This window comes from Neurospora tetraspora (assembly GCF_033439725.1).
Source record: "Neurospora tetraspora strain CBS 560.94 chromosome Unknown B0H65scaffold_3, whole genome shotgun sequence".
NCBI classification, from domain to species: Eukaryota; Fungi; Ascomycota; class Sordariomycetes; order Sordariales; family Sordariaceae; genus Neurospora; species Neurospora tetraspora.
In genome coordinates, this window is record NW_026944385.1 from 3,703,796 (window position 1) to 3,721,698 (window position 17,903).

Below are 17,903 nucleotides of genomic sequence, written 5' to 3' on the forward strand. Positions count from 1 at the left end.
TCGAGGAACGATGTTTTCATGTCTCCTCGACTCTACAGCGCCTACTTGTATCTCTGTTTTAAATAGGGCAGATAAACTGATTTCAACGAGTGGAAACATGGCCGACATGCGGATGAGAATCTGCTGTGGATTTGCGTGGTTGTTCGCATGCGACGTCGTGAACCGGAGGAGACATCACCTCATGGGCGTGTGCGATGAGCTCGCTTAGCCCGGTGATGGAATAGCTTCATTGCTGGGCCCGTCGGCAAGGAAGCGATTTGCTTTCGTGAAGCTGGAGGAGTGAAGCAGTGAAGAAAAGTACCCACGGGACCGGGAGCCACGGGTACGAAGATGGGCAAGAAGTCGAAAACAACACCGGAACTTGGCGAAGCCAGGTCCGCTCAAGTGGTTCGATCGTGTGATTCTGCGGCTCTTCGACATTATCTCGGAGCGAGCAAGTCCCGGCGACGAGCCGTATGTCCGGGCTGGAGACCGGACCTCGTTCGGGGTTCTTGTGGGGGAAAGCGGTGGGGACTGGTGGCAGGCAGGCCGGACGGCGTGGACGGAAGTGGTCAAAAGTGGGCCAGGACCGCCGCCGGAATCGAGGACAAACCTCACTGGCCCGAGAGTGGGTGAAGCTTAGCCTGGCAAGCGACGTGGACGAATCCCGTCAAACTCCTTGGTTTTTGCCTCTTTCGTGTGGAGATAGTAACAGAAAAGCATGTACACAGTGGTACGTACAAAATTTGGGAACTGTTTTGCCCAACAAAAAAAAAAGAATTATCTCTGTTCCGAGATTTCCCAACAGAATGTCTCGTCGCGCGGCGCGAGGGCGCGCAAGCACCAATCTGGCCATCGCATTAGGGCATGAACCAAATGTAACCCCCACTCCGACCTGCATGAAACCCCGCCCGATGTGTGAATCTGCAACCGAGGAGGGCCCCTTGGCCCTTGCACCCAAACCTGGGAGCGGGTGGCTTGGAGGACCCTGGTGTGGGAAAAGAACACCATGTGAAGATGAGTTGTCGAGGACGTCTCCAGGGATAGATGATGGCAAAGAGCAGAGCCAGACACGTCCAGACTCTCAGACTTGGGAAAATAAAGAGAGCCGTTTTGGCAGGGGCAATGATTGAAGCGCACGTCCGGGTACGATGAAACAGCCCTGTGCAAGTGAAGTGGCTGAAGATGGCAAAGGCCAGCTCAGACAAGTCGAAGTCCTCTCAAGTACCTGTCTACCCCGCGCAATGCTACGCTGTACGGACTGGGATCTCCACCCATCCTTGTATCACCTTATCTTAGCCTCAGGGCTGATAAGACAAAGCTTCCAACTCGGGTTGGAGACGGGACCTTGAAACGATCGAAGGCGGGAATCTCATGAGCACATGAGTCGTCATCCTCTCGAAACGCGTCCGATATGACACGCTCCCAGGTCGGGGCTGACCTCATGAATCGTTGTTTAATCGAATCTCCAAAACGAGGTTTGGTGCACTTTGACCGGAGAAGGATACGGACGCTGCAACGGAAAATTCAGCGCGAGATCCCTGCAGAATGTCGAGCGAAAAACACAGATGGACGATCTCCAGTCCAAATGTGAACCTTGCCCATGTCTCCAGCTTCTCGTTTTCGCCCCCCCTCCAATTCGGAATGCCACGACAACAAAATATGTTCTCAAAACCCAATCAGTTGCTTGTCGGAGAGCCTGCAAAGCATCTGCGTGTCTCTCTTTTTATCTCGCCAATCCCAGTATGTCGTACTGTCGTTGGCTAGTTTGGGTGAAGTCGGCGCGGTTTCGCTCAACCCTTTTCCAGCTGGACGCAAATCCCCCCTCAGCCCCCCTCCAACCATCCAATCCTTGTTTCAGCTCACAGCCGACACAGACTGGCATGTGAATGTTAAGGTGTACTTGGAGGTACTTGCGACCACCCTCTCCACAATCTACTAACCTCCAGATTGCCATCCAAGATTGGACCTCAATGCATCTCAATATCATTCCCAAAAGCGGTGGAAAAGATTACAGTGCAGTGATATAACGTAGACACGATGCACAACTGGCAGACGTAGAAAAACCTGTGCAGGTTCGCACTGATGGCTGCTGAGAGGGACCAGACTAGAGCATGCATGGCAGCCAGAGCTTTTATCGTAAAAGCGGGCGAGGCGCCCAACTCTGGATCCAGTCACCAGTGCATGTGTACCAAGCGTCAGGTCTCAAACTTTTGGAAACAAAAATGCTTCGCAGCAGTGCAGTGGCCAAAAGGCCTGGACGAGTCTCGATACTGCCTCCTGTATCCGCAGTCTGGGTTTGTTTTAGGTACCTATGATCGACGGACAGGGCGGTAGAGGCGGGAGCGCCGTAAGGTGCCTCCTCCAAGTATTCGCCATGTCGAAGCACGGTTCACCTGGTATATATAAAAACCAGAAACAACCGGCCTTGTCAAACCCAAAGCCTTCCTTCCAAGTGGAAAGTCTTGGTCCCTCTCCATTCTCCAGGTTACATCCCCCCATCCCGGACCGAGCCCCGGTAACATCGGGAATCCCAACAAATCATCCACCGGGCAAAAACAATCGACCCACGCCTAGCACCACAATTTTTCCGGGGTCCCGTCCAAAGACTTTGATTGTTTTTTCTTTTCACGCATCCTCTCCCAGGCTTTCCACTTGGATTTAGAGATTGGGCTCACCACCAACCTTCCTCTTCCCTGTGTGTTGTTTCGGTTGTGTCTCCAACAAGTCCTTGACGGTAAGCATTTTCCATCATGCATCCCTTCCCGGTATTTTCCATGCACCTCCAACCTCTTCCTTGAAGAGTCGACCAACACCACGACTGTGCCCAACCTCGGCCATTACATATGAGTCTTCTTTGCTGACGCTTCTGATCCAGTCCGCTTTGTGACATCAGGCAGATAAAGGTTGTTTTCGACTATCCAATTCAGTCGATTAATTCCACCTCCCAAGATGGCGTCCGTCTCCTCTGCCCTTCCCGCGGGCAACAAGCCTGCCCTGCGCAGGACCCAAACCGAGGCCACCTCCGACTCGTCCGCCGATGTCTCTCCCTTCGACTCTCCCCTTGAGCGCTCGGCCTCCAACACCTCGCTTTCCTCCTTGGCCTCCGACAACGTCAAGACCGACAAGGCCGAGTTCGGCAAGCTGCTCGACACCTACGGCAACGAGTTCGAGGTCCCCGACTTCACCATCAAGGACATCCGCGATGCCATCCCCAAGCACTGCTACGAGCGTTCGGCTCTTCGCAGCTTGGCGCACGTCGCTCGCGACATGATCTACCTCGCCGTCACCTTTTACGTCTGGAACAAATATGTCACTCCCGAGTACATCCCTCTCAAGGCTGCCCGTGTCGTCCTCTGGGGCCTGTACACCTTCATGCAGGGTCTTTTCGGCACCGGTCTCTGGGTTCTTGCCCACGAGTGCGGTCACCAGGCCTTCTCTCCTTCCAGGTTGATCAACGACACCGTCGGCTGGGTCCTCCACTCCGCCCTTCTCGTCCCCTACTTCTCGTGGAAGTTCTCCCACAGCAAGCATCACAAGGCCACCGGCAACATCGAGCGCGACATGGTCTTCGTTCCTCGCACCCGCGAGCAGCAGGCTTCCCGCATGGGCCGTTTCGCCCACGAGCTTTCCGAGTTGACCGAGGAGACCCCCATCTACAGCTTGATCCACCTTATCGGTCAGCAGCTCATTGGCTGGCCCAACTACCTCATGACCAACGTCACCGGCCACAACAACCATGAGAAGCAGCGCGAGGGTCGTGGCAAGGGCAAGACGAACGGCTGGTTCACTGGTGTCAACCACTTCAACCCCAACTCTCCCATCTATGATGAGCGTGAGGCCCCCTGGATCATCGTCTCCGACATCGGTATCGCCCTCGCCGTCACCGCCCTCGTCTACCTCGGCAACACCTTCGGCTGGTCCAACATGTTCGTCTGGTACTTCCTCCCCTACCTCTGGGTCAACCACTGGCTCGTTGCCATCACCTACCTCCAGCACACCGACCCCTCGCTTCCCCACTACACCGCTGAGGAGTGGAACTTCGTCCGTGGTGCCGCCGCGACTATTGACCGCGAGTTCGGTTTCATCGGCCGTCACCTCCTCCACGGCATTATCGAGACCCACGTCCTCCACCACTACGTCAGCACCATCCCCTTCTACAACGCCGACGAGGCCTCCGAGGCCATCAAGAAGGTCATGGGCCGTCACTACCGCGCTGACGTCGAGGATGGCTCCATCGGTTTCATCAAGTCCATGTGGAAGGCTGCTCGTTGGTGCCAGTGGGTTGAGCCTACCGAGGGCGCTGAGGGTAAGGGCAAGGGCGTCTTGTTCTACCGCAACCAGAACGGTCTTGGCGTCAAGCCTGCCAAGCTCCCCAAGACCAACTAAGTATCCCAAGAAAATTGGTGGACGGATAAAGAGTTAAGAGTCGCCCTATTGCCCATCATCATCCATGTCGTGTGGATGAGAAAGCGTCTTGATGCCACAACCAGGCAGCGACAAGATTCGATCGGTTTGGCATAGCCTGACCACGCTCAGCACTACGTCCCCATAGGGGACATGCACGGATTGCTATAGAAATCTGGGAAGGTATATCATATCAATATGTTCCAGGAAACCAACAAAAATGGGCGGTTTAGGTCTTTGTCACATCGATATGTGGGAATGGGAATGGGAATGGGAATGGGAATGGGAACCGATGATTATTAAATCGAATCGGAAAAAAGGATACCAATAAAAGACGGGGTGTTTGCAATATTTCAAAAGACATCATCTTCTGCTTTTTTTTTTGTCTGTATATAGAAGTGGAATGCATAGACAGGATTAGAAAGAGAGAAACTTGGAGAGTGGTCTGAAAGTATGAAATGAGGAAAAAAAGAAGAATTATCAAGTACTTAACGACGACGAGTTTTGCATTGAATCGCGGGGATTGTTTGTGTCCTTAGGATCATCAAGTATGGCATTGTACGGCATCATCGTCGGGCGATAAAGGGATGTAGATGAAGGATGGAGTTTGGAATATCAACATTACGGGGCTGTCTGGTATGGTATGGGAGCGGAGCATGGTTTATAGTCAAAAGCGAAGTTCGGTTGGAAAGGGAGCGAGAACAAATATTTTTCTATTACATCTTTCATCTTTCCCACTGCTTGGCTGTTGCTCACTTGACCACAACGTTCGGCACAACCAAACAACCTTCAACCGAGCATTTGGTCAAGCTGTTTGGTAATTCTCGCTCACGTAAAGTAGTCCATGCGATCCGATTGGAGGATGGGATCATCCATCCACGGAACCCGTTCACCAAGCCCGTTCGAACCAGTCACTTTCGCTGCGACTACAACTACAACTACAACATTCCTTTCCTGGATGGATGTATGGATGAATGCCTGCTGTGACACCTATCATGGAAAATTCAGGAGATGGGTTTGGTCGTCCCTCTCTCTTTTCTCGCTTGCTCAACTAATGATGTATAACCCAAGGTAAGGTCGGTGTGTAAATCAGTGCGGTGCGGGGTGGCGTGATGTCGTTCGTCCTAATCCGTCCAGACCCAGTGCCGTTCGTCAAAGTCATCATGTGTTATGGCACAGACACAGACACAGACAACGACCTCGAGACACACAAAACAAAACCGATGATAAGCTGTGCTGAGATGGGCTAAACGTAGGGTCGGGTCAAACCTTCATTTCACAGTCGATTTATCACTACTGGATATCTATCTGACCGAAACCAAGTTGCTCAAAACTGTCTCAAGTCAAGTCGAAATCCATTGGTAGATGCCCATTCTTGCCGTGCCGCCGGTGAGTTGAATTGGGTTGAGTTGAGTTGAGCCAAGCCGAACGGCTCCGTTCGATACGCGGAGCTGAGCATTCAACATCCTAACATCCAGGATCACACATTCCGATTTTTCGGTCTTATACTAAGGTACTTTCCTCGACGACGACGACGACGACGACGACGACGACGATAGAACCCTCAGCCTCAACCCCCCAATCACACATAACCTACCTACGTGAGAAAGAATCCCGTTCCGTCCTGATGAATCATGTGAGGTACCGCCGTACCGGTGCCCCCTTTACCTCTCGTGCCCGCTCTCCTGCCCGCCCGCTCTCCCACGAACGAAAGAAGTTTGTTTGTTCAGTTCTGTTGCGGAGTTATCGAATGGAGCGGTTAGGTTACTCATTTGATTGATGACACTGTAGAAACAAACACGTCCTCCTCCGTTCTCATCATCCCTCTTTAATTGTGAAGGGAAACCCGAAAACGAATGTCCTATAACCAAAACCAAGCAAAGAATCATTCATCTGCTTCGACACTTCGAAGAGCTTGGTATGGCTTGGCTTGGCTTCTTTCATTTGCTTCTGACAGAGGGGGGTACTTCACCCTGAACTTCTTCTCAGGCCCCCAAGTACAAATTTTTTTTTTATTTTTTTTTATTTTTTTTTAAAGTTACAGTTACAGTTGTACCAATGAGGCACAAATGTTATATATGATTACCCTGTGAGTACGTACACAATAGGCAAGGCCCCTTGCAACAAACGGTTTAGCATACATACATACTAACGTGAGCGAGGTAGGTGGTCGTCAATTCCCGCTGAGTCCGCTGATCCCATTCCCGCGGGATAAATGTGAAGTAAAGTGAAGTGAAGAGACCATTCAGTAATGGAGACATACATGAAGACGTTACGGGAGCGGAGCGATGCACCCATTAACACCTGACCTCATGTATACGTGGGGAGGTGGGCTTGACAAAACTTAAACTTCTTCTCATGTTATGAGAATGGAATGGACAATATGATGAGTTGTAGCGTAGGTATTGATTGGGTCAGGTGAAGTGGAAGTGAAGTGACAAGCCAACGGTCGGTTGGGTTCATCCATCCATCATCCATCCATCCCAAATTCCCAATGCCTCTGGTACACTGGTACACTGGTACACACCAAAAACCTTCCGGACGGACGGACGGACTTTGCTTTGCTCCGTGAAAGTCCCTAATCTAACCATCCAACAAACAAACTACCTGCCTGCCTGAGTTCTTTTGTTTCCTGTTACTCAACAAAAGCAGAACCCTCGTTTCCATTCGTTGTACCTATGTGACACACACAGCCCTACTCGTGCCTGCCTGGCTTCGACATGTAACAGGTAAGTAACTGAATCATCGAAGCTATGGATAGGTAAGGGTTGACGATACAAGTAGCTACATGTCAACGGGATTAAGTATTAAGTTGCCTTCTTCCAAGCGCTCCGGAGAGCTTCCGGCCGCGCCGCGTAATGATTGTAGCGGACTGCGTGCGTGTTGTTGTTGTCATTTATTTCAGTGTTGCCAAGATGTTGTTATATATCTGTACAAATCAATCAGTCTTTCAAATCTGCGAGCGTGAGTTCCTTCCTCTGATCGTCTGTCTGGCAAATGGTGAAAGTTTCTGTAAGTCGACTAGACTACTCCCTCACAGACATGGGTGGGGATTTGATAACCCATATATATATACACGGCACACACCTGACACTAGACATTTGACAGCTCAAATGGTGTAGACGGTCGTATATTCATTCCGTGTCGCAGAAACGAGGAGTTTAAGAGTGCGGTGGTCTGCTCCAGGGAACAACCTCAAGCCCGTTCCCGTATGCCACATACATACCTTCTCTCCCAAAACGAATTCATCAAATCATACCAGACGATCACAAGTGCCAACACCATAGATACCCTAGAGACGTACGTACGTACGAACGAACGAACGAAACATATAGAACGGGGGACGTGAAGATCCAATCAGGGTTTCATATATATATATATATATGCCGCACCAACTAGATCTATACAAAATCTTGCCTCCATCGATATCCACACACAGCTCACAGCTGAGACAAGGCTAAAGATCCGCACACACACACACATACACACAAACAGATGGGAACCAAATATGATCAAATCATCACCACTCTTATTCTTTTCCGCCCAAATGTATGCCTGGCTGGCTGGCATTCGAAAATGTTCAAAAAGATTAAATATACACAATACTCAAAACCGAGATTTTGTTGTTGTTTTGTACACAAGGTACACAAAGAAGTTTCGGATCTGCGCCGAAGACGAGCATGAAAAGATAAAACAAGAAGCCAGTTCCCCGACGGTTGTTTGTGACAAGCCGGTGCAGTATCCAACCTGGGAAAATTATGGAGAATGGAAACAGAAAAAGAACAAAAACGCCAGTGGCCGCTGAACGTGGTTGGTTGCTTGCTGGTTGGCGTGACGGTGGTGGTGCTTGTATGTGCGTATCGTTGTTGGGTATGTGACATGAGCAAAGACATGGATGGTCCCTTTGTACGTGTGGTGGTGGTCTTTCCTTCATGACGTGTTTGCGTGCAGTTGGCAAGTCGCGGCCTTATTTTCCCCTTCCTTCCCTCAATGTGAACTTCCCTTCCAACCGCTTGGATCCAAAGACAGAAAACGACATATGTAAGATGACCGTATATATATATTTATATCCGCTTTTTTTTTATGATTATTATTCGCTTTTTTCTTTGTTCTTGTTGCTCCTCTTCAAGCTTGCGCTTTCCCGGCTTCCCTTACAGCGCGCATCCAGCGATCTTCCTCGCCAGTGCTGCGCAGAATGGGCGCCGACCTCAACACGCCATCAGACGAATTATTCATTATGGCCCTGACCTCTTGGATAGTCTTAGTACCCATAAGGGACATGGCCTTCTGTAGCAGAAGAGCAATGCCTGCACGGACGAGGATGGCGTCGCCCTCGAAAATGTACACGTCCCAGAGTCGGGTCGCCTCATCCAGAGCGAGGTGGCGAGTGAAGAGGCCAGTGAAGATGTCGCCCAGATAGAGATCGGGATTATGGTCGGGCAACTTGACCAGGTGTTCATGGAGGCTGGGCGACTTGTGTTGGAGGGTTTGGAGTAGCAGGTTGTAGGCCGAGGACATGGCGGTTCTGTCCAAAGTGTGGAAGCTCAGCGGCAAGGAACGGTTGAGGATGTTGGCAAGCGCAATGAACGCGTCGGTGGCGGAGGGAAGGTTGAGGAGCAGAATAGCGGCAATTGTCTGGTTGGTCTGTTAGCGTCTGTCTCATCATGGAATATTTGTCAGAGAACTTACATTGCAGCCCGGAACATATCCGATATCACTCCGGTACATGCAGTATGCGCTGAGAACATCGACCAGGCTCTGGTGGAGGGGCCCTCCAGTCTGGAAGATGCGAAGATCTGGGAAGGTATACTCTTCCACGTCCTTCTTGATATCATCAAACCATGCCGCAGCGTAAGAATCGTCGGTGCTGCCTTGTCCGGCATTTACCCTTTTCTGGGCATCATTGGCCCGGTTCAGGGCAGCCTTGAATGAAGCATCAGAAAGTGCGAGCCCGTTACCGATCGCCTTGCTCCACACGGCACCTCGACTGCGCGGCGCAATGCCACGCCACCATAGCTCTCGTGTCCTGCGCTCACGGATGGCCTCGTCCCAACGAGGGATGATGTTCTCCTCCCAAATGTGCATCAGGTTGTCGGCTCTGGTATCACGGTTCTCGATCCGGGCCTTCTTGGTTGCTTCTCGTCTACGCTCGGCCTCGAGGCTCAGAGCCATCATCCTCTGGTACTCCTTCAGATGGCGACGTTCCTCGGCGGGATCCTTTGGCGGGAGCCAGGAAGGACGAGTGCGGGACAAAACGGCTTCCTTTTCCTTGGACGGCGGTAGAGGGTCGATCATGACATTGGACTTGCGAAGCGGCGGGAGCTCAGGAAGACCCGATTTCACACGGGGCTTCCCGTCGGAGTTTCTGCGGATAGACGGCGTGCTGGACCGCACGCCCTTTGCTTCCAACTCTTCCGCATGTTCCTCCAGCTTTTCCGTGAGCTCCTTGGCATCAGAGTTGAGTTCAGCCAATGCGGCAGACCAGCTCTTGGATCTGGCGAGTTCCAGAGGGGTGACAATGGTGGCGGCAATGCTGGCTCTAGTAGGCACTGCGGTATCGGACTTCCATGTCGGCGACTTAAGGGATCCCTGGGCTGCTGCCACTGGTGGTGTGCCATTTCCTACACTTCGTATCCTTTCCTTAGGAGGAGCGCGTTCTGGTGAAGGGGCTTTGGAAGAAGCTCGGCTTCTTGATCGTTCCGAGGGTGGCCTAGGCGAGATTGGCACATTATTAAGCACGAGCCCGTCAGGGATGTCGTCTCCGTCATCTTCGTCGCACTCCTCCTCCAACTGTCTGGCGGTCTTTCGCTCCCGGGTCGACTGCCAGCTACTCCTCCGTGCCTTCATCGGAAAATCGATCTGAAGATTGGGGCTAGAGCTGCGTTGCCGTGTCGAGGAAGAGGAAGGCAACCGGTTTCCAAGGGAGCGCATAGGAAGAGGGGCAGTGTGAAGCTCGGGGGTGAGCCCCAAGCTCGCGACTCTGCCATTGACGGTTCGTAGGTGACTCTGGATATTCGGGAGGGTCGGTCTTGGTTTGCCCGATGATGAGGCATCCCGCTTCTGGCGGGTTTTGGACGGACTGCGGGAAGATCGACTGCTCTTGGAGGGTACTCGCAATTCGGAAGTAGGGTTAGAGCTATACAGCATGGGCGAGGGCTTCAGGTTCTGAGTTAGCCCTCGAGCATCGACATGGGAGTCATCCTGGAGTCCAATGTCTTCAAAGTGGCTAGCATCAGCAAGCACGCTGTCGTCATCTGAGGGTACCGAGTTCAAGGATGAAGACTTGGAAGATTTGGAATGCGTCAAGCCTGGCGGAGAGCTGGGGCCAGGAAGATCATGAACGGATCGCTCGTATAGCATCATCTTTGCGACATATACTTGCGAACAGAGGCTGATGATCTAGAAAGGGGTGGAGGCGAGGTTTGCTTTTTGAGGCGGGCCCTGGTATAGCTGGGAAGGGTCCTCGGTCCCAAGTGTCTGGTTCAAAATGCTGCAGGAGGCGGATTGATCCAAAGCGCAAGCGCAAGCGCACGTTTGGAGGGCGAGTATCGTCGCGGAGTTGCAGGGCTGGCTGGAAGCCGTTGGTTGGCTTGCAGACGCGCGCACTTGAGGCTGGGCGGCGGTTGGAGAAGAGGCGCCCGTGGGACAGACGTCGAATGTCTCAAACAGATGCCGATGGTTTCGCAAAGGGGTAAGAAATGGCCAGCTGGAGTAACGATGGTGATGTTTGGATAAGAGATATAAGTTGTTGTGTATCTCTTAATAATTATGCCTCTTGGGTCATTAACGATGGTTGAGTCGGCGGTGGTGTGATTATTGATGATAGCGACTGTGAGGGGATGAAAGCGAATGATGAGTTCGACTTGTTGGAGATATCCGATGGATGAAGATGGATGACGACGGTGGGCGAATGCGGTCAAGAGCGAGTGGTTGGGTTGAAAGAAAAAGAGAGAGAGTATGGATTTGCGACAAGGAAGACGCGAATCAACAGGTCCCGATCCCAAGACGATGATGAAAACCGGTCAGAACGAATGACGGAAGGCGTGAGCGGATAACGAGTGAAAAAGGAAAGCCAAGGAGATGCGCGCTGCAGGATGGCTAGCAAGTCGGCATCGAATCCAAGGAAGACTTGGACAGCGTGCGTGAGGTTGTGATTTGTGAGAATGGAGAAGGAAGCAATCATGCGTTGAAATCAAGGCACGGACTCTTTTTTTCCCTTTTTTCCCCTTGGCCGTCTGGGTCCTGCTGGGTCGAAGAGGGTCCCGCCTGCCGCTAGAGATCCCAGGTTCGGTTCCGCTTCAAGGCCCGCTTACATTACAGTGTCCGCCAAACCCGCTCTCCCAGCGACAATTCACCAAACATTTCAGCTGCCGTTGCAGGCCTGCCTGCCCTGGCAGATGCACCGGCAACACCTGCGATTTCCACTTCTGCAGCAGAAAAAGACGCGAAATGGAGCTCACCACGTGGATCCACCTCTTGCCGGTGCAGGCCTGCAGCTGCTTCGAGACTTGCAAGCAAAGTTCGATCTAGGGAAAGGGCTAGGGAGAAATGTAGTACCGAAAATAAATATCCATAGCAAAGGAAGTGAGGAATATCCAAACGAGATTCCCTTCTCCATGGTATGGCCTCAACCCACTCACCCGCTCCCGGATCTCTGTCCCGCTGTCCGGCCACTCCGGCCACTCCGGCGGATCGATGGGATTCAATTCTTTAACTGCTTACGACCAGCAACGAATCAATTGGAGGAATCAAAACGTGCTGCACGACTGCAGGTGATAATTGGAAAATAAGGAGAATTCTCTAGGTTAATGCGGTGGCCGGCATGACTAAAAGCGCACTACTGTCCCGGATGTCTGGTCTTAACAACGTTCGATAAATATGGTTCCGATCCAGGGATCATGACGGTTGCAAGCAGGCTTTCCGTCTCCGTCTCGCCAGCATCCCATTCCCGCCAGCGGCATAGTCAGCGGAGGGGAACCTGAGTCGTGCTAGAGCGCCACAGATTGCAGGATCATGATGGAACTCCATCTCAGGCAGAGCTCTCTCCAGATCGAGGAGTCCGGGCATGTGAGAAGAGACGGTCTGGACTCTGGCTAGCTGAGGAGCTGTCGGATATAAAACCCAAAAGATAATGCACGAGGTCCGCGGTGGATGAGGGATGAGAGATAAATAACAGACTTGTCGTCGTGCATGTACATACACGAGTGAGTGACACGGTAATAATGCCAATCATGAACTTCCTCTTCTTGTATCACCCATCACCATCATCGTCAACATCACTAAAGATGAAACGGAAAACATGTCCGTCGGGTCAACTCAACCTCAAATCATCTCTACTAACAGCTAATAAAGCTATCAAGTGTCACTGCAATTGGACGCCAAAAAAGATGGTGAAGCTCGTCGCCAATGCACCATTACCAAATCCTTTTCTTTACACAGTTAACAAGGTCAGAACAGTCTGACCAATCAGAAACCGGCTCCCTAATGTTCATGCCCATGCCCGGCGACGGGAAATGAGGTGGGCGCACCGTTCAATTTCAAGTGCGGAGAACTCATGTTTTAGATTTTCATCGACACACGGAGCTTGCCGTTCGTCATCGCTTGTCCCAGGATCGCCCGACGGGAGATTCACTCGGGAACCCTCACCCCTGGATTCCATTCCATGCCTCTCTGCCAAAGGCCGGCCACTGGGAAAAGAAGGTCCAACGGTCCTTCGAGAAGCACCAGAAGCATCATAGGAATGACACCGTAGGGACGGGAAGAAAGCCAAGACTGGGCCAAGGCGAGCCAATATCCACGACGACATTGGATCGACTAAACCTCCATGCTAGTACATTGCTTGGCTATCTCCGGGTGCTTCCCACGGGGTCCTCTGCCACGAGGGAGGCCGGCTCGGCTATGTATGGACTCACGTTCGGGCGACAGTCCGCCGGTGCCATGCGGTGCGGGCCATCAGGGTCACTTGGGCAGGTCGTTTGTCGATCGATAAAACCAGGCACTCAATCCTCCTCTGGCTCTTCCGTCCTCCTCGATCCTCTTCACAGGCGGCCTCCTTTTGATACTCTCACGAGTAGCCAACCGGTATTCAATCGTAGGCAAGATGGAATGTTTGGACATCTCCCCAATACCTCCATGACACTCGACTCGTCCCAAGTAATAACGGGACGAGGTGGTTTTCCAAACGACGCCACGTTGTTTGAAATCTTAAGGCCGATGATGATGTTTGCCTCTTCCTTCTTCCGTCAGTATGTTTTGGCCTTCCCGTTCGAAGGAACAGCATTCCATCCATGAGACAAGATCCCGCAACCGCAACCCCGCGCGTCCATATGATTTTAGCCTGTTACTGTCGATCTGTCAGAGAGATGCCATGCCCAAGAGGATATCATATATATATGGTGGCGATCTTATGAATAAATAAGGTAGTCAGTGGTAGTCAAAAAGAAGGCAACGACCTCGTCACTCAGACTTAAATCGCGGATTTTTCTGGTGTCCTGGTGTATCTCCTCGTCAACTTTGTTTCGGAGTGGCCTCACTCATAGTCTCAGTCTCACCCTCTGCCCTCCCCCGCGCGCGCCGCGTGTAGCTTTCCCCAGGTTTCTCAGATCGTGGGGGATACCTCCTGTTGGACACACAGGTACAGTCCTTTTTCTTTTCTTCCTCTCTCGACGGGAGCGCTGTTACTCAAAATATGTCTCCAAGAAACACGATATCACGCTGTTAGCTTTCTCACTGAAACATGATCAACGCGTCCCCGGATGGAAGAAAGACAAGTATCGTCATGACGTTTCCCCATCCAGGGGAGGAGGGTATACAGGCTGAAAGTATAGACTGAGCTGGTCCCGTCGTCTGTAGTGCAGACAGCTTGGCCGTGACGTGACGTCTACCGGTCTCAGTTCTATTTCGAGACACTCCGCCTTTGTGAAATCAGATAGTACCGTCCGAAGATGTGGAATCTTACACTGACTGACGTCGATACCTATTAGTCTGATAGTCTATCTGGCAAGAACAAACGAACGACGCGCCCTTCCAATTTCGGGTTACCCCCGACTATCAAGGTTCTCAAAGCTTTCGCCTGGTCGAGTACACAGGCAGGCAGCAACGGGTGCGACAGTTCCCTTCTTTCTACTACTGAGTGAAAGTTATGGTTCATATCTCTACAAAAAAGATTTCATCAAATCTTCCATTTCAGACAGGCTTTAGTTCATAGGTATCCATTTCTCGATTTTTTTTCACCAGCAATTTACAACCACCCAAAATCTCACCATCATCGAACCAATATCTGCTCACACATACCAGTCAACACAACAACTGAAAGAAGACAACAACAAAGATGAAGCTCAAACTTTTCACCCTCGGAGTAGTCTCCCTCGTCTCCCTCGCCCTCGCCCACCCCGCAGCTCCTACAACTCCCGCATCTCCAACCCCCTCCTCCCTAGGTCTAGTCCCTCTCCCTCTCCCTCTCCATCTCCCGAACAACAACAACAACAACAACAATCACATCACAGGCAACTTCTCGCACTCCTGCGACCAAATCACCTTGATGAACAAGTACTTCCTCGCCGCGACTTGCAGTCCTATCACTATCGAGCCTGGTTCTGCCGCTCCCAGCCCGTCGGAAGATGGGAATCATGATTTTCAGGTTCAGGTTCCTCCGGCCCCGGAGTTCAACCAGCTCGACCTAAACATGTGTATCGGGTTCGACCAAGGGACCCAAGGGACCGGGACCGGGACCGCGGGGCGACCGGAGAGTGGTGGAGGCGGGGTTTATGGTGGGAGGTTGATTTGGCAGGCGCTGTTAGTTTTTCTTTATTTATTTATTCCATTTATTCCCATTTCTTCCCATTTCTTCCCATTTGTTAAAAAAAAAATTTTCCCTCCTTTTTTTTACCTTTTATTTTTTCAATTTTTTTTTTTTCACGAGTGACATCAATGCCGAAGTGAAGTGAAGCAAAGATAAAGATGCAGCTGACAAGTCTTGGGTCCGTCCCGTCGTTATACAAACAGAGGTAAATTCGCAAACTACTGCACCGATTGCAACCTCACCACTGGCCGCCCGGGTCTGTCTGAACTCGAGTGTAGCTGTGTCCCGATGACCGGTGGTCCTGGGGCTACTAGTGTTACGGTTTTGGATCTTGGTACGTTATTTAGGGAATCTCTCTCTCTCACACCAGGGCAGTTCACTTTGACTTGAATGAAAAAAAAAAAAAAAAAAAAAAAAAGGAGAAGATGAGGCTAACGACGATATTGTCTTGATACCCGCGTTATAGACGAAGGCGTGGAGAACAGAAATGGTACACTTGTTTGCCGTGGTGGGATGGGCTCGGGGATTGGTCCTGGTCCTCTTCTGCCTGAGGACTGAGGAGTGAGGACTGAGGAGTGTGGGAAGAGTGGAAGGAGAGCGAGAAGGAGAGGTCAACATTCTGCTTGCTGGCAATGCAGGTTCTTCTTTCGTTGTTCATTACTCGTCGGAGCATACACATACGTAGTGATGAACAGCTTGAGTCTTGTCACATCCGCACATCAAGTTATCTAGGGGACCGAGTTGCCTTGACTTTCAACTCTTTATAGAGAGCCTTTCAGGGTTATCGACCCATCCGAAAGGAGTTATATACACGTACATTGAAATGAACAATTCCTTGAAAACGCCGCCTTCCATGATATCATGTAGCCGTTCGGCATACCCCTATACCGCCATTCGACCGACCGACAGATGATCCCAAACCAACCAAATGAAATCCCCGTGCCCTTAATGCGTAGCCCAAACAGAAATTGTACAGTCCTTCTATATATCACATCATCCCCCACCTTCCCATATGTCCCATGTTGTACCTTGGGAGCAATCAAGATTTCAAATCTCCCAAACCAACTCGATAACCTCATCCATACTCTCGCCCACCGCCGGTCCAGCAGCTTTGTGCACATAAATTTGCCTGAACCTCTTCTTACCCTTCTTTTGTGCTGTCCACCCCCTGCCTTCCTTTTCCCCTCCGCTCTGTGTCTTCGTTGTCGTCGTCATTGTTGACTGTGACTGTGACCCCGTTGTTGATGAGTCGTCTTCCTCCGCAACATCAACATCCACCAACCTCCAACTCTTCTTCTCCCTCCCCTTCTCCAACCTCCTCCTCACGGGTCCATAACTAAACGCAAACTTCTCCTTCCGTCCCGCCTCGTCCCACGTCCCCTCCACCCTCGACAGATCAATATCATCCAACCCGTTTTCCAAACCGGGGTATTGCGTGATCGAATACCCCAGACTCAACAAACTCTCCTCCTCTTTCCTCTTCTTCTTTTCGGAGGTAGATCCAGTCCCAAACCGAACCCTCATCAAAAAACACCCCCCACAAACATCCCTCGCCACCCTCGCCATTTTTTCGACAGGCGCCTGATACCAGCTCTTCCAATGATGCAGACTCAACACCGGCCAGACCCCGCTCTCGAAAAAACCCGACGCGTCCCCCTTGATATCATGCTGATTCAGCCCCTCCACCAGTGTCAGTCTTGTGCGCGTGTGCGAGTAGATGCAATCCCGCAGGATCCCGTCGCCGGTTTGGATCGAGGCAGTGGTGATACATTCCTCCAAGTGGGGAGCGAGTTGGCGCGCTAGGGGCAAAGATAAAAAGGAGCCGGCGCCGCCAAAGGCCATGAAGCCCCACACTTGCACGGCCATGAAGTCATCGGATAGAGCGCCGAGCCAGGCGGGGCGGGTGTGGTCGTGTTGGGAGAGAGTGTGGGAGAGGGGGGAAAGGGAGGGGAAGAAGGTGTCGTCGTCTAGGATGGCGAGCCAGTGCGGGGTTGCTTGCTGAGACTGGGAGGACTGGGAGGAGTCGATGACGGAGAGGAGTTCCTTGATGAGAAGAAAGTGGTGGTGCTCGACGGGCACGGGACGAGGGTCGGGCTTGCCGTCTTTGAGGTTCAGGCGCTTGAAGATCTTGGGAGGAAGAAAGGTGGCGAGGATGCCGGCGGCGCGGTATTCCTCTTCGAGTAAGGTCAGGTTGAACGAGTTCTTGGTGCTGTCGTCTTGGTGCTCGGGCGGCACGGCGTCGGCGATGGTGCCGACTAGACGGGCGCCCGTGCCGGCTAGCCAGTGGGCAAAGGCGGGGATGGCTTCGCGCATGCGCTCGTACTTGGAGGCTACGCCGAAGAGCAGGTGCGGGTATTGGGCGTCCTTGGGGTAGGGCATGGGCACCTCGAGGGAGAGCGGCTCGCAGGGGATGGGCTCATCGTGGGAGCACGAGGTGAGGTCGATGGCGGTGGTGTTGGTTACGAGCGGTCCGGTGATGTTGGTGATGGTGTCGCGGTCGAAGTCGGCCTTGTAGATGGGTTTGATGCAGCGGCGCGAGTAGAGGATGTTGTGGGTCAGGCCAAGCTCGGGACGGCGCAGGAACTCGATGTCCTTGGGACACTGGCCGGGATCGAGCTTTGGTCTGTAAGGTAGTTGTGGGGGGTGCAGAGTGGTCTGGTCTGCTGGTATTCCTCCTCCTGGCGGCAGGTTGCCCCCTCCCCCCCCTCCTCCTCCT

At 52.0% G+C, this 17,903-nt stretch overlaps 5 protein-coding genes across 5 annotated transcripts; 3 read left to right on the top strand and 2 right to left on the bottom strand.

Annotated features, from left to right (window-relative positions):
- Window positions 1-237: 237 nt before the first annotated feature.
- Window positions 238-1,168, top strand: B0H65DRAFT_170308 (uncharacterized protein). The gene has a single exon (XM_062821357.1). The coding sequence runs from the start codon at window positions 456-458 to the stop codon at window positions 1,110-1,112; it is 657 nt and encodes a 218-aa protein (XP_062683329.1). The 5' UTR covers window positions 238-455; the 3' UTR covers window positions 1,113-1,168.
- A 1,371-nt stretch (window positions 1,169-2,539) lies between these two features.
- Window positions 2,540-4,492, top strand: B0H65DRAFT_170287 (fatty acid desaturase-domain-containing protein). The gene is made up of 2 exons (XM_062821356.1): window positions 2,540-2,716; window positions 2,886-4,492. Exon 2 carries the CDS (start codon window positions 2,932-2,934, stop codon window positions 4,366-4,368), a length of 1,437 nt encoding a protein of 478 aa, XP_062683330.1. The 5' UTR covers window positions 2,540-2,716; window positions 2,886-2,931; the 3' UTR covers window positions 4,369-4,492.
- A 3,903-nt stretch (window positions 4,493-8,395) lies between these two features.
- B0H65DRAFT_170393 (uncharacterized protein) lies at window positions 8,396-11,025 on the bottom strand. Its single transcript, XM_062821358.1, has 2 exons — window positions 9,076-11,025; window positions 8,396-9,021 (listed from the first exon to the last, which is right to left on the bottom strand). The coding sequence occupies exons 1-2, from the start codon at window positions 10,747-10,749 to the stop codon at window positions 8,512-8,514; spliced, it is 2,184 nt and encodes a 727-aa protein (XP_062683331.1). The 5' UTR covers window positions 10,750-11,025; the 3' UTR covers window positions 8,396-8,511.
- A 3,601-nt stretch (window positions 11,026-14,626) lies between these two features.
- B0H65DRAFT_170432 (uncharacterized protein) lies at window positions 14,627-15,990 on the top strand. Its single transcript, XM_062821359.1, has 3 exons — window positions 14,627-15,180; window positions 15,391-15,521; window positions 15,654-15,990. The coding sequence occupies exons 1-3, from the start codon at window positions 14,717-14,719 to the stop codon at window positions 15,743-15,745; spliced, it is 687 nt and encodes a 228-aa protein (XP_062683332.1). The 5' UTR covers window positions 14,627-14,716; the 3' UTR covers window positions 15,746-15,990.
- On the bottom strand, window positions 15,888-17,903 carry B0H65DRAFT_462875 (uncharacterized protein). Its single transcript, XM_062826662.1, has one exon. It carries the CDS (start codon window positions 17,564-17,566, stop codon window positions 16,235-16,237), a length of 1,332 nt encoding a protein of 443 aa, XP_062683333.1. The 5' UTR covers window positions 17,567-17,903; the 3' UTR covers window positions 15,888-16,234.

Coding starts and splice junctions, on each gene's coding strand:
- B0H65DRAFT_170308 (XM_062821357.1), top strand. CDS start 456: ATGTCCGGGCTGGAGACCGGACCTCGTTCGGGGTTCTTGTGGGGGAAA.
- B0H65DRAFT_170287 (XM_062821356.1), top strand. CDS start 2,932: ATGGCGTCCGTCTCCTCTGCCCTTCCCGCGGGCAACAAGCCTGCCCTG.
- B0H65DRAFT_170393 (XM_062821358.1), bottom strand. CDS start 10,749: ATGATGCTATACGAGCGATCCGTTCATGATCTTCCTGGCCCCAGCTCT. Junction 9,022..9,075: donor GATATGTTCCGGGCTGCAAT/GTAAGTTCTCTG, acceptor CAGACCAACCAG/ACAATTGCCGCTATTCTGCT.
- B0H65DRAFT_170432 (XM_062821359.1), top strand. CDS start 14,717: ATGAAGCTCAAACTTTTCACCCTCGGAGTAGTCTCCCTCGTCTCCCTC. Junction 15,181..15,390: donor AGGTTGATTTGGCAGGCGCT/GTTAGTTTTTCT, acceptor TTATACAAACAG/AGGTAAATTCGCAAACTACT. Junction 15,522..15,653: donor TGTTACGGTTTTGGATCTTG/GTACGTTATTTA, acceptor CCCGCGTTATAG/ACGAAGGCGTGGAGAACAGA.
- B0H65DRAFT_462875 (XM_062826662.1), bottom strand. CDS start 17,566: ATGCCCTACCCCAAGGACGCCCAATACCCGCACCTGCTCTTCGGCGTA.